This window comes from Zosterops lateralis (genome assembly GCF_965231275.1).
Source record: "Zosterops lateralis genome assembly, chromosome: 19".
NCBI classification, from domain to species: domain Eukaryota; kingdom Metazoa; phylum Chordata; class Aves; order Passeriformes; family Zosteropidae; genus Zosterops; species Zosterops lateralis.
In genome coordinates this window covers 2,266,037-2,279,567 of record NC_139779.1, presented here as the reverse complement: position 1 = coordinate 2,279,567, position 13,531 = coordinate 2,266,037, and the positions used below count along the sequence as shown (strand labels likewise).

Here is a 13,531-nt window from a genome sequence, read left to right as displayed (position 1 = left end):
GTAATTTCTCCTTCATTGGGAAAAGTCACAAATAGAGCAGGAGCAAGAAAGCCTTGGCTGCATAAAGATATTTCACTGCAATTGCAGGTGGTTTGTACCTTCTTAAAATAATCATTTCAATGCCTGGTGTCTGAGCAATGCTAACTTTTAACTTTTTCTGTTCTCACACCAACATCTGGAACAAACACATCAAATATCAGACTGCAACTGAGTTTGTTTAATCTAGAAATACACAAACACCAAGTGAAAAAGTATAAAAAAAAGTAAATAAAAAATAAAAATCTAAGGTGAGAATTAAAACATACAACTTCTGCCTGTGCAATATGACAGGACATGAGTTTCTACAGGCAAATCAATCCAAAAAAGAACCATTCAAGGGCACTTCTGAAAAACTGGACTGATACCTATAGCAAAAATCAGAGTTTTGCCATCAATATTTGGCAAAAAGGATCTTTAAGCTGCTCAAAATAATAGTGGCACCTTTACTCTCTGTCCTTCTTTGAGGGAAAAGCTGACAGGCTCCCTTCCCTCACTGACAGGATTGATGTCACCATTATATTGAATCTGGAAAAAAAACCACATTGCAAATGAAGTTATTTGTGTGATAATTGTCAGGGCCAGGAAAAGTGCACAGGAGGGACTGTGGAGACACACAAGTGTCAACACAAGCCAAAGCAGAGGCTGAAATACAGCAGAGTTGATATTTCTCTGGGATTCCAGGACCTGTTTCACACAGTTCCATGAATAAGTATGAAAAAAAAACCACCTCATTGTTTAGAAATTTCTCTATAATATTTAATGCCAAGTAAAGAAAACAAACAATTCATATTAATCTCAAATAATTTGCACAGACATTCCTGCCACGTGAGCACAGATAGATAAATACACATTGGAGGAATATTGGAATTAAAATGCAGTGGGTTTGTTCATGGATGGGCTAATTATACAACAAATATCTAAAGCTAAGACAAATCTTCCTTCAAAGATTATAAATTGTCATCTTTCAGCAGCCTAAGTGTTGGAACAAAGAACCACTACAGTTCAATTGTAGTGTGTGCACTTATGGCTTTAATTTGGGAACAATAAATCATTAGTTTTACTTAGTTTTGTGTACTTCTTGAGCCAAAAGGTTTTAATTTTCTCATTTATAGAAAAAAGCTTTGCACAATTCAATTTAATTGAGAGTTATATATGAAATTCCCAATGTGCTCTTCTCTCAGGGCTGGATGTTTGTCCAAATTAAGAGCAAACAAAGGCATTTGAGCACCACAAAGGCTGTTTGTTTGGTGCTGCCTGCCATGCACATGCCTGCAGACACCCAGAGAGCTTGCCTTTTCCATCTCTAGAATTATAATTTAATATAATTAGCATTATAATGTCAAATGAGTTTCTAAAATGCAGTAGGAACAGGACAATGTACTCTTAATTAACCCTTCCAGTCTCTAGTGATGTCCAGGTACACAGAATAAAAATGACACATCCCTTGTTTTCATACAAATCCCACCCTAACACCTGATTTTGATGCTTTTTCTCTGATTCCTCATTTACACCAAGGTGATGTAGAGACCTGAGGTCATCACATCATTGCTAATAAACTCCAGGGGTCCTTGTGCTGGAATTCAGCTCCACAATTTAAATTATTTCCTTCGTGCATTCGTTCCACGGCATCACCAGCAGAGTGTGATGGTTCTGGCTCAGGTCTCCACTCCAAATTTTCACCACATTCACCTTTTCTTCCCTGTCATTGCTGCGATCTCAGCTCTGTCAGGGGTTGGTTTTGGTGTCCCACAGTTGGGTAGTTCAGACTTGGGATGTGTTTTGTGGGTTTGTGTCAGAGCTGGTGCTCTGTGCCTCTGGCTCTACCCCTGCTCAAGTGTGACAACAAAGCCAAGGCCAGGATTTCATTTTGGGCACAACACTCACAGCCATGTTAACAATAAACTGTTTGTAGGCTGGAGATATGCTTGATGTAATTTTTTTTTTCTTGTGGCTGCACGTTACTGAACAAGGTTCTGGTTTTAATGCAGTTTTCAGCTTGTAAACTCCTACAGGAGCATGGCACGCAAATTAAAATATCCTCTTTTACCCAAAACTACTCCCTGCTCATTTTTTTCCCCATTAGGACTTTCTGAGATTCTCATATGCATAAATATAATAAAATAAAGCTAAAAAAGGGGCTATAAAGCAGCAGTTTAGCCAGACTGACAGTTATTTCACACCACCAATTGATTAGAGCTGGATCAATTCATTATTTGTGTACTGTCCAGTTTATTAGGTGCTTTATGGACCATCCACTCTCTGTATCAGCACTTTAATAAAGACATAGGTAGGTCTTTAATTAGGAGATTAATTCTTCTTAGGTTGTTTTTTTGGTTTGGTTTGGGGTTTTTTTTTGGGGGGGTTGTTTGTTTGGGGTTTGTTTTTGGTTTTGTTGTTTGGGTTTTTTTGTTTTGGTTTTTTGTTTTGTTTTTTGGGGGGTTTGTTTTTGGTTTTTGTTTTGGTTTTTTGGGGTTTGGTTTTGGTTTGTTTTTTGGTTTTTCTTTTCTTTGTTGGTTTGGTTTGGTTTGATTTGAGGTACTTTTGATGACTGCTTTACTTGCTCTTTACTCACACTGGTCTGATAGTCAACAACCTGGATTTTTTTCCCTGAAACAGAGTGATGTACATTCCTTGTGCTTAATTCCAGCTTCCATCTCCAAAGTTCCCTTAGGAGGCCAGTCAAGTACAGATGCACTTTTAAACCTGTGCAGAGCTAGAACCTGATATTATTCACAGGATGGAGCACCTTAAAGCTGCCTAACACTCTGAACTGTGAGTTCTGCCCCACGACAGCACAAACATCTTCTTTTCTGAGTTAAAGAACAATTCCAACTGCACGAACCCACGGCGGAATCCATCTGATGGGCCCATCTTTAAAGCATTACGGAAGAGGTAACTATTTCTATAATTCACCGACTTCAAAAGTATGTTTGACATTATTGTCGGGAAAATTATGTTAACCATGGATTACTGTTACAATCAAAGTATGTAGTGAGAAGTCAAGAGGCTTAGTAGTAAATTTTCAAAGCGGTGCGTGGGGATTTACCCGTTTGACTCCCATTAAGGGCAATGGGAGGCGCGCGGCGAAATCCCCGCACGCCGCTTTGAAAACTGACCCCTGCGTGCTCACGGACCCCGCTCTAAGGACTTCCAGATGACCACGGCGAGAGGAGGAAAGAACCATTTCAGCATGTGCCCTTGTTCATTATTGTTGTTTGTACACATCTGAAAGTGTTTGAGCGCCGTTTGCAGCGGCGGGTTTATAAAACGCGCGTTAGGGAGGGCGAGTTGTGGTTGAATTGGTGAAGCCACTCACAGGCCCAGGGGTGTCCCTGCATCAGGACCTTGACAGGCACATTGCCAGCAGCCAATGCACCTTACAGAGATCAATTTTATCTGTGTTATTTCACAAATATTTCAGGAGAATGTTTAGTGAGTTAGTGCACTGCTCACGCAAACGATGCACCCGCCCCGCTCTTATTTATCCCCATCACTCGGTGCTCGGCCAGAAATTAAATTTGCTTCATTAACACTCAGTCCTGGTTCATGCAGGGAGTAGAAAGTGCAGGCTGCAGTTTTGGGGAAATGTAGTTTTCCCTTAAAAAAATACCATGAACTCAGTTTCATTAGAAACACCTTTTCTGGAAGAGGAAGATTAATCTGCAATGTCACGCCTCCGAGTGTAAGAAGCAAACTTGAAAATTCCATTTTCACCATTTGTGACTCTTTCCAGGAAAGCCCAAACACGTTCTGTATGAGAAATGCCTGCTTGGAATCAGTTTTCTCCAGGAATATTGTAACCTTAGTCATAAATATATATATAAATATACACATACACATTAAACATATATATTTAAGATCTGCAACAGTTTTAAATGCAGTAAAAAAAAATCCAAATTTTAAATAATGAAAATTCTTCTAGAATGTATTTTACCAGTATCACTTACATTATCACTTAAATGCTCATAGATACCTGTATTTCCATGTAATATATAGAGAGAATACCTAAGTTAATATAAACCCATTAGAATTAATATTCTGAAATTCTAAAACTCATTCTCCTGCATAGGAAAATCTAAAATTCATCTCCTTTTTCAAAATTTCATGGAATTATAAATTTTTTCCCCAAGGATATGGATTTTTACAAGACATCTGCACAATTCCTTCGAGACCACTGATGAAGAGTCCCAGGAAGTTCTTTTAAGAAGGATTTTGCATTCTGTTATTATATGGCTATAAAAAAGTAAAATTTAATGAAAGTGATTCAGTGACTTGAATCACTTTCATGAAAAAGTAATTTTTCATGCAATTTTATTTTGTTTTATTTTTATAAATTATTATTTTATTGGGGTAGAAAGAATAAAATGGCAAAGTGGGAATCTAGAAAATGGATTCTCTGGCACTCTGATTTTGCAGTTTTAAGCCTGGAACACTCAACTGACACAACTTTGAGGCAAACCCTCACCTGTGGCACCAGGCACAGGTGAAGGGCAGGAATTTGGGCACCATTCACACCATCAGCACAGGAAAATGAGGCAGGTGGAAATGCTCACCCACATCCCATGGTTTGTTCCAGCTCCTCTCCCTGGAACTCAGGTGAGCTCAGGTGAAATTCCCCCACTCCAGGGCAAGGTCAGAGCTGGGTTTGGGTTGGGATGGGCTCCAGAACTGGGCTGTGCTCAACTGGCCAAGTGCAGGACCAGGAAAGCCCAGCAGAGAGGCTGGAATGGAGCAGCTGAAACTGCCCCAAGCTCCTGTTTGAGCGTGGCCCTGCCACAGAGACAGAGCAGACAGGCTTTGAACACCTCGTAACCACACGGCAGAGTAATTGTTGTTACTGCACAGGCTCTGCTTTTGATCAGTTTTACTGTCTGAAACCCAGCTCCTTGTGACAGACATTGAACATACCTGGAGCAAGAGCAGCTCTGGCCTCCCCAAAAACGCTACACAACACTCTGAGTTACATAAACAGAAAGGGATGGACCATCACCTCCATCCCAAACCCATTGGTAAAGATGTGCTCTCCAAACAATGCCAGGAGAAAGGAGGAGGTACAACACTAAATGGGATTATCAGTCCCAGTTCATTCAGTTATGACCAGACCAGCACCAGGCTCTGCTGTGCCCTGAGAAGGGCTGGAGGACCAGAATGTCCAGATTCCTCCTGTGCCACTCCTTTGCTGTCATTCCAGGCATCACAGCTTGCTTTTCACAGCACACACTCACAGTTATTTAATACACTCTCCATCTTACCCTCAGACTTTCCACAATACTCACTAGAGCTCTGTGGATGTAATTTTTTATTTCTGTCAATGGAATGTATGAAAGGAATATTAAAGGGGCCATAAAGAACCACGATGCTGCTTGGAGACAGAAGTCTTGCCCAGGGTGCAAAGCTTTCATTAGAGGGAGCAGGAAGTGCAAACATGATGTCAGAGCTGCAGAGATTATCTGTATAAATGGTGTTATCATTTAACCCAAACAAACAGCAGGGAAAGGCTGGCCCCCTCCCTTTGAAGACAATGGACAGTTACTAAATTAGACTTGTAATGAAAGCCATTTTCAGTGAAACACAAGATATGTGCAACAGTTGGTCCAGAAATGAAAATCTGTTGTAACAGCCAAAAGTCAAAGGCAGCTATAAATACAGGCCTTAATCTTTTCAGGAATCCCTTAACGAAGCCTATAAAACTGATTATATCTTCAGGCCTAACCCAAGTGCAAATTCTTACTCAGAAAAATGTAACAGCCCTGTACAACTATGACCTGGAGAGCAGTTACAGGCATAAGGAAGGAGAACACAGAGTGCTGGATTGAATGCTCTCATCTTGGAATACAAATCACATTGCATTTAGAATAAACATTTAATGAGACAGCAGAAGCCTCAGCTACAGGTCCATTTTTACTGAGAGAGGAACAATTTCCAGGAGCGGTCAGAGTGGGATGCAGAAACACTGCATCTTTCCTTTTAACACAGCAGAAATGCTCTTGGATTATTTAAAAGCCAATTGCAAAGATCTGTCTTCAAAACCTCCTATTGCAGGTTTAATAGCAAAGAGGTGCAAGTACACTTACCAGCAACACGGGAGTAAAGTACAGACTTTTGTTTTAACAAAATCTATATTTATACGATTACATTTCCTATGGTTGAGGGCAGCTGTAATTAATGGATTTCCCTCCTTCCCCTAATGCAGTCATTTGTCAATTTAAACACAGAATGCCCAATCAATTTTGATGTATTTAGTAAGCAATTTGTCAGAGTACTGCACACCAGTTAATATATTAATTCTTGTCACTGGCCCACTTCTGACAACTGCAGGCCGTGTCCATGGAATTGGTCCTGATGAGCCAAAACTCTTGCCTGGGATGTGAAGGTGCCCTTTGCAGAGCCAGAGGAGAGAAATCAGATCTCAGTCCATCCAATACCTTTTTGGGGCAGTTTTTGGTCAGTTTTAGGGGATTTATTCATTAATTTCAAATATTGCATCTACTGTGCAATAATGAAGTGAATGCAGAGTGGAGAGATAAGGAGGAAAGGAAATAAATATGAAATGAGGATGTCAGACTTGCTGGTGATGAAAAGTTACCTATTTTCATGGCAATTCCATTCTGTGCCATGAATATTGACTGTGTGAATTCAGACATGCAAAAAACATGTGAAAGGTACAGAAGTCACACAAAGGAAACAAGGGATAAGTCAGTCAGATATGCAAAACTTCAGGGCCTGGTAAAAGACAGGGAAGAATTCATTTGAAAGAAACATGAACACAACCAGAGGATTGTCATGGACATGGAAAACACATCTTAACAGCATCCTCAAGAGTTTACACAACCCAAAGCACCTTAATTCCTAAGGACCAAACAGCAGGAAGAAAGCAGGATTTAAAGAGCAATTAATGACAAAACTTGGCAACTCTGTGGAGAAAAATTTAAACATTTGCAAGTTCCTGTGGACACCAAAACCCTCCTGTGCACAAGTGCAGTGCCTGGCACAACTCTCCTCCCCCTGCCAGGCCTGCTAGGACAGTTTAATACACCACAGGATGCTGGTATTCTTATTTCTGTGATAGGAAAAATATCTAAGAAGAATAAAATGTGACTTAGATTTCCTTCTCTTGTGGTTAGATTTGGAAGTTGCTCAAGACACAGGTGAATAAAGAGGGAATATTAGAGACAGAAATAAAGTAGGATATTATGCATTAAATGTGAGGAGTGTAGAGAAATATGTGATACCTAAAACCCAGCACTGAAAACCTGAGGATTGTAATTAATCCAGGGGAACAAGTGAGCCTGGAATCTGCTCTTCCAGAAGGAGCTCTCAGGACTGGTTATTTCCTCTCTGACCCACTGCAGAGCTTGGAGCAGGATCCTGCCACTTCCTGCAGGCCAGCAGGTTGTGGAATTTCCCTTGCAAGCTCATTTTCAAACCATGAACTTACAGAAAGCTGTAAATCTCTCTTCCCTCTCTCTCACCTGTGCAGCAGCCCGAGCTGTGGTTGAGGTGCTCAGGTAGACATGAGCTGCACACACTGATGCAGGTTTCTGCAGCAGATGTCACAGATGACCTCAAAGCAAGGAAACAGCTGTGCTGATCCACTTACAAATACCCTTGGGATAAAGGTCTTGGACACTTGTTGTACAAAACATCTCTTCAAACAATGGTTCCTTGTTCCTTTCCTTTCTAGCTGCAAATAAAACTTCCAGATTCTTTAAAAATATTAAAAACTGAACCATGTGTCCATAACCTAACGCAGGATTTTTTTTTTTGAATAGCACAAGAAGTCACCGGCCCTGGTTTATATTTTTCAAAGACTTTAAGGAAGATTTTTGGCCCCGTGTTTTGGCATCAAACCTCTTATTTATGAAAACCTGGCCGTGCAGCCCTTGGAGCAGCCCGCCAGACGTCTCATTGTTCTGCCCGGCTGCTGACAGAGGTACTCTGTGCTAAAAAGCACACTGAGGGTTTTTTCAATGACCCAGGGGGCAAAGGTCACTTATTATAAATGGATAATGAGACCTAATGCAATGTTCTGAGTGTGGACAAAGAAAGGGTCTATCCATACCCCCCTTGTGACTTGGTCATTCAGGCTTTTATTTCCCCTGCACACTTAATGGAGCCAAACAATCGGCAGAAATGCTATACAGAAACGGAGAGAAACTGCTGCATTCTACCTCCGAGAGAGACAGCTACAAATAGTGACCCTGAAACGGCGCCACGGCTCCTCTGAGCACTGACGTGGCAGACAGATGGACCACGGCCCCGGCTGAGCCATTTGCCGGCAATTAAAGCCCCCGATGGAAGCGAGAGACTCAAGCCGGCCCAGGGCAGAGCTGCAGGTAAGCAGAGCCACGGAGATGGGCTCAGCAGCTCTTTAACAGGTGGATTTTGTGGGAAAGCTGCTTGGATTCCATTGTCAAGGAGCTTCAGCAAGGAGCTTCAGCCTGAGTGAATGCAGAAGACAAAACTTCAAAGACAATTGGACATGAATTTCTCTGTTGTTGCCATTTGCATTGTGTCCTCTAGATATTCTGCTGTCTTCAGAGTTATTATTCTATTATTTTTTCCATTTCATATCTAGCTTAAAGAATTCCTATTATGTGAATTAGAACCTGAGTTAAAAGTCTTACAATTCAAATAATGCAAGTTCTTTAATTGGCCACGTTTCAGACGTTGCATCTACTGTGCAATGGAAAAATGAATTCAAAGTGGAGAGATAAGGAAGAAAGGAAATAAATATGAAATGAGGATGAAAAGTTACCTACTTCCATGGCAATTCCATTCTGTGCCATGAACATTGACTGTGAATTCAAACATGCAAACAACATGTGAAAGGCACAGAAGTCACACAAAGGAAACAAGGGATAAGTCAATCAAATATGCAAAACACCTTCGAGTTCATTAATTTGCTGGAATTTAGCTAGCAGTCATTCTTCTTTCTTTAAAAAGCTTTCACTACTAAACCATTTGAAATGTGTATTTATACACATATGTATACTATACTGTGTATTGGAGCTGTTAATAAAATGTTAATAAAATACACAAAATGAACCCATCCATCCCATTTCACTCAGTGGGATACAAATGAAACAAGGCAGGAATTTAGAAAAAAAAAAATCCAGCCAAAATGCAAATCTAATGGTGCTGTGCACTACTAATTACTTTTACACATTCTTTTGTATCTTTTGAGTTTTTACCCCAATTTTCTGTGCAGCACAGAAGAAGGAAGACTCAAACTTTTCAGGTTTCCATCACACTCAGATGCAGCAGATGGACAGGTAGAAGTAACAGATCCAATCTGGCAGCAGTGTCCCTTTCTGCAGTCCCAACCAAAGTGCCTCCTGGCCCACATGGCCACTTGGTGCATCTGAAATGTCCCTGTCACACGAAGCTGCTGCACTGACAACTGTGCACAGCTCTGGTTTCCCCAGGAGAACCTCAACAGATGCCAGGACTTGCTCCCTTGTGAGACTTCAACTGCTGCATCACTTTGATCCCAGACAGAACAGAGACTTGCTCCTCACTGTCAGAACTCTTCTCTCTTTTAAATTGTCAGATAAAAGATAAATATTTATTTCTCTACAAAACCATTATAAAAATGTGTGGGTTTGTGTATTTATGTGATATAGACACACCATATATAGAGAGAGCTATAGGTACACACCACATATATATATATAGAGAGAGAGAGAGAGAGCGCTACAGGTGTGTGAATGGTTCTGAATATGCCATGCCATGAAATGTTGGCTCTGTGGGCAAGAGAGGTGGGAAAATATCCCTGGCAGCAGTGCCCAGGCTCCTGAGGGAAGCAGCTGCCTGAGACTGTGGCTGGAAGGAGCCCAGCAACCAGGAGTTCCCAGGGAAAGGGAAATGCAGGTGCACTCACTTGTCGCTGGGTATGGAAATCACAGGAGGAAATGGCTGAAAGTGTAAGAAGGAATGAGGTGAGGAAACCTTCATGGGATCTGCTGGGTGACTCCCAAGCACTCCCACAGCCTCACAACTCTTGATTCATGGCAAAAATCCCAACACTACATTCACTGCTCCATCCTTACTAACACAGCTACACACAGCCCTACTCTGGGGTGGAACATACACTGAAGTTGGCTGAAAAATCAACTTGGAAAATCACCCTGTGCTTAAAAACGTGCAGATGAGACAAAGACAAGAAGTTGTCAGCTACTCACAGCCAGCCAGAAGATACTGGTAGTACTGCACAGCATCTGCAGCCAGGAGCAGTGGATGGTTTGCATTAAATGGTGGTTGGAGCTCATTCCACTGAGGAGTTCTGAGGTAAAACACAAGACTATTAATATTTAAGCTAATACAGAGAATGTAAATCAGTGTTTCTGTCATCACATGCAATTATCTATACAAGCTCACAAAATGTTTGTAATTATTTAAATTAGCTTGTTCAAACACTGCAATCCACCACAGGCAGTGGAGCAGCAGGGCCAAATCGTGCAGATTGTGAGGCAAAGACAATACTTGGTTGTTGACTGCAGCAGGGATTGCATAAAAAAAGAAAAACCCCAGGAAGGAGGTTTAGATTAAGTTGGTAAATATGTTTAGGACCATTGTATGTCATGCTGACGTTATATAAACACACAAGAGAAACTGGGGAACTTTTTTTTGTTCTGTTAACTAGCACTGCTTCCATCCTGTGAAGTCATTGAGCACTTACTGTGAAAATAAAGCTGTGTAAAGTTATGGATTATTGATCCAATTAGAATTTTCAATTCCATTACAACCTACTCATTTCAACAATAATGGTCCCGAAGTCTGTGTTGTAATTTTAATTAGGGTGGGCCATTCCTAAATAGCTTGGTAAATCAAGTATTGATCACTCCAGTCCAGCCATAAGCAGCACTAAGGAATGTAGGAGCCAAGAAAAATCGATAGAAAAATATTTTAAAACGTCAAAAGCACTGACAACACTTTCTCATCAATTTTTCTTTACTTTCTTCCACATGTCAGGAATAATTTCTTCTACTGTCTTTGGAAATGGTACCTTCAGCTGCTCACAGGAAAACTCACAATGCTTCATTGTGAGAACCTTGCTCATGTCTCACAGCAGAATTCTGTACTTCAACACTACCAAAATAATCGTTCCCAGTCCTTATATCAAAAGAAAATTACAACCTGACCATTTAAAATCACCAATTAATTAGGATCTCTATTGATTCACAGACATGTTCATGTCCAGCTCCCTGTGCAGAGAAGGATTTAGAAGCTCAGTTCCCACTGAGGCACATGAACAGTGACAGCACTGGATGGAAAGCAAGGCTTGAATTCCTCTCCTTCAACAGAAAACTTCAGGAGTGACAACCACAGTGCAGCTCACTCAAAAAAACAAATCACAAGCATTCTGTGGCTGGAAGGAAGGAAGAGTGACAGGGATGAAGTACCTAACCAAGGTCCAGCTGGCCCTGGGGCAGGTCACCATCTCCAGGGGGGTGTCATCGCTGATTTTGGGCGCGGTGCTGAGCGGCCGCGGCTCCAGGACGTGCTCCACCAGGCTCCCGTAGCAGCTGATGATGTACAGGGACTCCACCACAAACTGCTTGGACTGATCTGGGGGGCAAAAAGAGAGAAATTCTTATTGCAACAGCACAGCAGGAACAGGAAAAGCTTTTGCAGAAATAGCAGACTTTGGGTTCTTTTAAGTCATTTGCTGGCGGCTGAAAATGTGAATTAAAAGTAGCAAAAGGGCTGGGGAGACAAAGAGAAAATTGTACAAAACACACAATTTTCACACAACTGTGTATTCATAGAATCCTTGTATACCCCATACATTGTATATTCGTACATTGTATATTCATACAATCTTGTATATCCCATACAAGAGAAGTTTCTCACCAAAGTGTGTTCAGGTCATAACACATTTCCAAATAAATCTTGTACATTTGCTTTAGCAAAGGTGTTTCATCTTTATCTCACAATTTTTTCAGTGCCACTTCACACAGTACCTTTGGACTGACCTATCAGAGTTTGGTTTCTGTCACTGCATCATAATAAAATATCAATTATTCATTTCACTAATTACAATTTCTGGAATACACACCCCAAGCGTATTCCTAAAATTCTCGACTACCCCTGACTTTAAGGAACAAAATCCACAAATTGCTTAGAACCTGTCACAAAATAAGAATCTAAGTTTAAATGCAAGTCCTAATTGTGTGAGGTACCAACCTTTTTCTCGTTTGAGACCGGAATTGTTTGCAAACCACGACCTTGAAGCTCCAAAGACTGCGGCGACACAGAACTCCCCTCCCACAGACTTACTGGGTGAAATCTGTGGAGCTGGTTTGGATTTGCTTTAAAGAAAGAACAAAATAAAATGATACAAGTTAATTCCGAAGAAATTAAGGTGTACCTTGTTTAACAGCAACTTTAAGATGTTATTTTAGAAATAGGGAATATCTGCCATTCTCATAAGGCTGAGAAGGATTTACAGATACTCAATGTTTCCCAATATTCCCTTGGAATACTGAACTCATTCAACTTGAAGAACAGCACTGGCTCATAATGGAGAACTGAATTGTTTAAAAGGCCCAATACTGAACATTTGCATTCAACAGAAACAACTTCTGAGGTAAATACAAAGAAATCCTAAATCCTTTGGGAATGAAAATACAGATTCTGGGTCAGTCATTCCAGGTGGTCGAAATTTCCTTGTCTTTTCCAAAGGAAGTCAGGAATAACCAGGGGATGTGAGTGACACAGGGTGGGAGGGAAGGACATGCAGAGGACACAATGCACACACTCATGAGCCACTGTTAGAACACATCAGGAATTCCATCATGGAAAAGCAGACTGAGACACTGGGCCTGATCCAGAGGGGTGAGGATGTTTATTGGGACACCCCAAGGTGTTTCTCCTCACAGGGACCTGCAGGTAGGTAAAATTCTGCTCTGCAGGAACTCAAAACTATGGGCACAGCACTGTCCATGCCTCAATTCATTGAATCAGGATTTCACCCCTTACTTAAGAGAAAAGCTGTTTGACAAACCCACACAGGATTCCTTTTTCTTCATGTTCCCCTTGTTCTAGTCCTTTTAATTGAATTATTATTTTATTTTTTTCTCTCTATTTCACTACTCCATTCTCTTCCTACCCATCTCTCCTTCCCATTTTTCTTCTACTAATTTCTGCTTCCACACAATTTCAGCCTGTGCTGACATCCCATTAACCTGGTTTTTATATAAAAATCTCCAGTTCTGTGAAGTGTGTGTGCATAGGTGGATGTGCAAACAAAGGAGTGCAGGTGTTACAAATGGAATTCAGCACTGGAAGAATATTTTTAAACAGCAGAAATCAATTAAAATACTGTGTAGTTATAATGATATTTAATTTGTACTAATAGATCATATATATGGCAAGTCTATGGTGATATGTGTCAGTTAGAAATTAAAACAAAAAGCTCTTTCCAAAGGAATTCCATCACAATGACCAGAGCCCATGGAAAGACTCAGACAAACTTCCAGACTTGAAT

General features: G+C 40.8%; 1 protein-coding gene across 1 annotated transcript in view; it reads right to left on the bottom strand.

Moving 5' to 3' along the window:
• The window catches only part of BCAS3 (BCAS3 microtubule associated cell migration factor), a 302,849-nt gene that overhangs the window by 180,938 nt on the left and 108,380 nt on the right, over positions 1-13,531 (bottom strand). The window contains exons 16-18 of the mRNA XM_083875300.1: positions 12,229-12,353; positions 11,445-11,610; positions 10,224-10,324 (exon numbers count right to left, since the gene is read on the bottom strand). Coding sequence (XP_083731426.1) covers positions 10,224-10,324; positions 11,445-11,610; positions 12,229-12,353 — 392 coding nt within the window. The remainder of the gene's footprint in view (positions 1-10,223; positions 10,325-11,444; positions 11,611-12,228; positions 12,354-13,531) is intronic.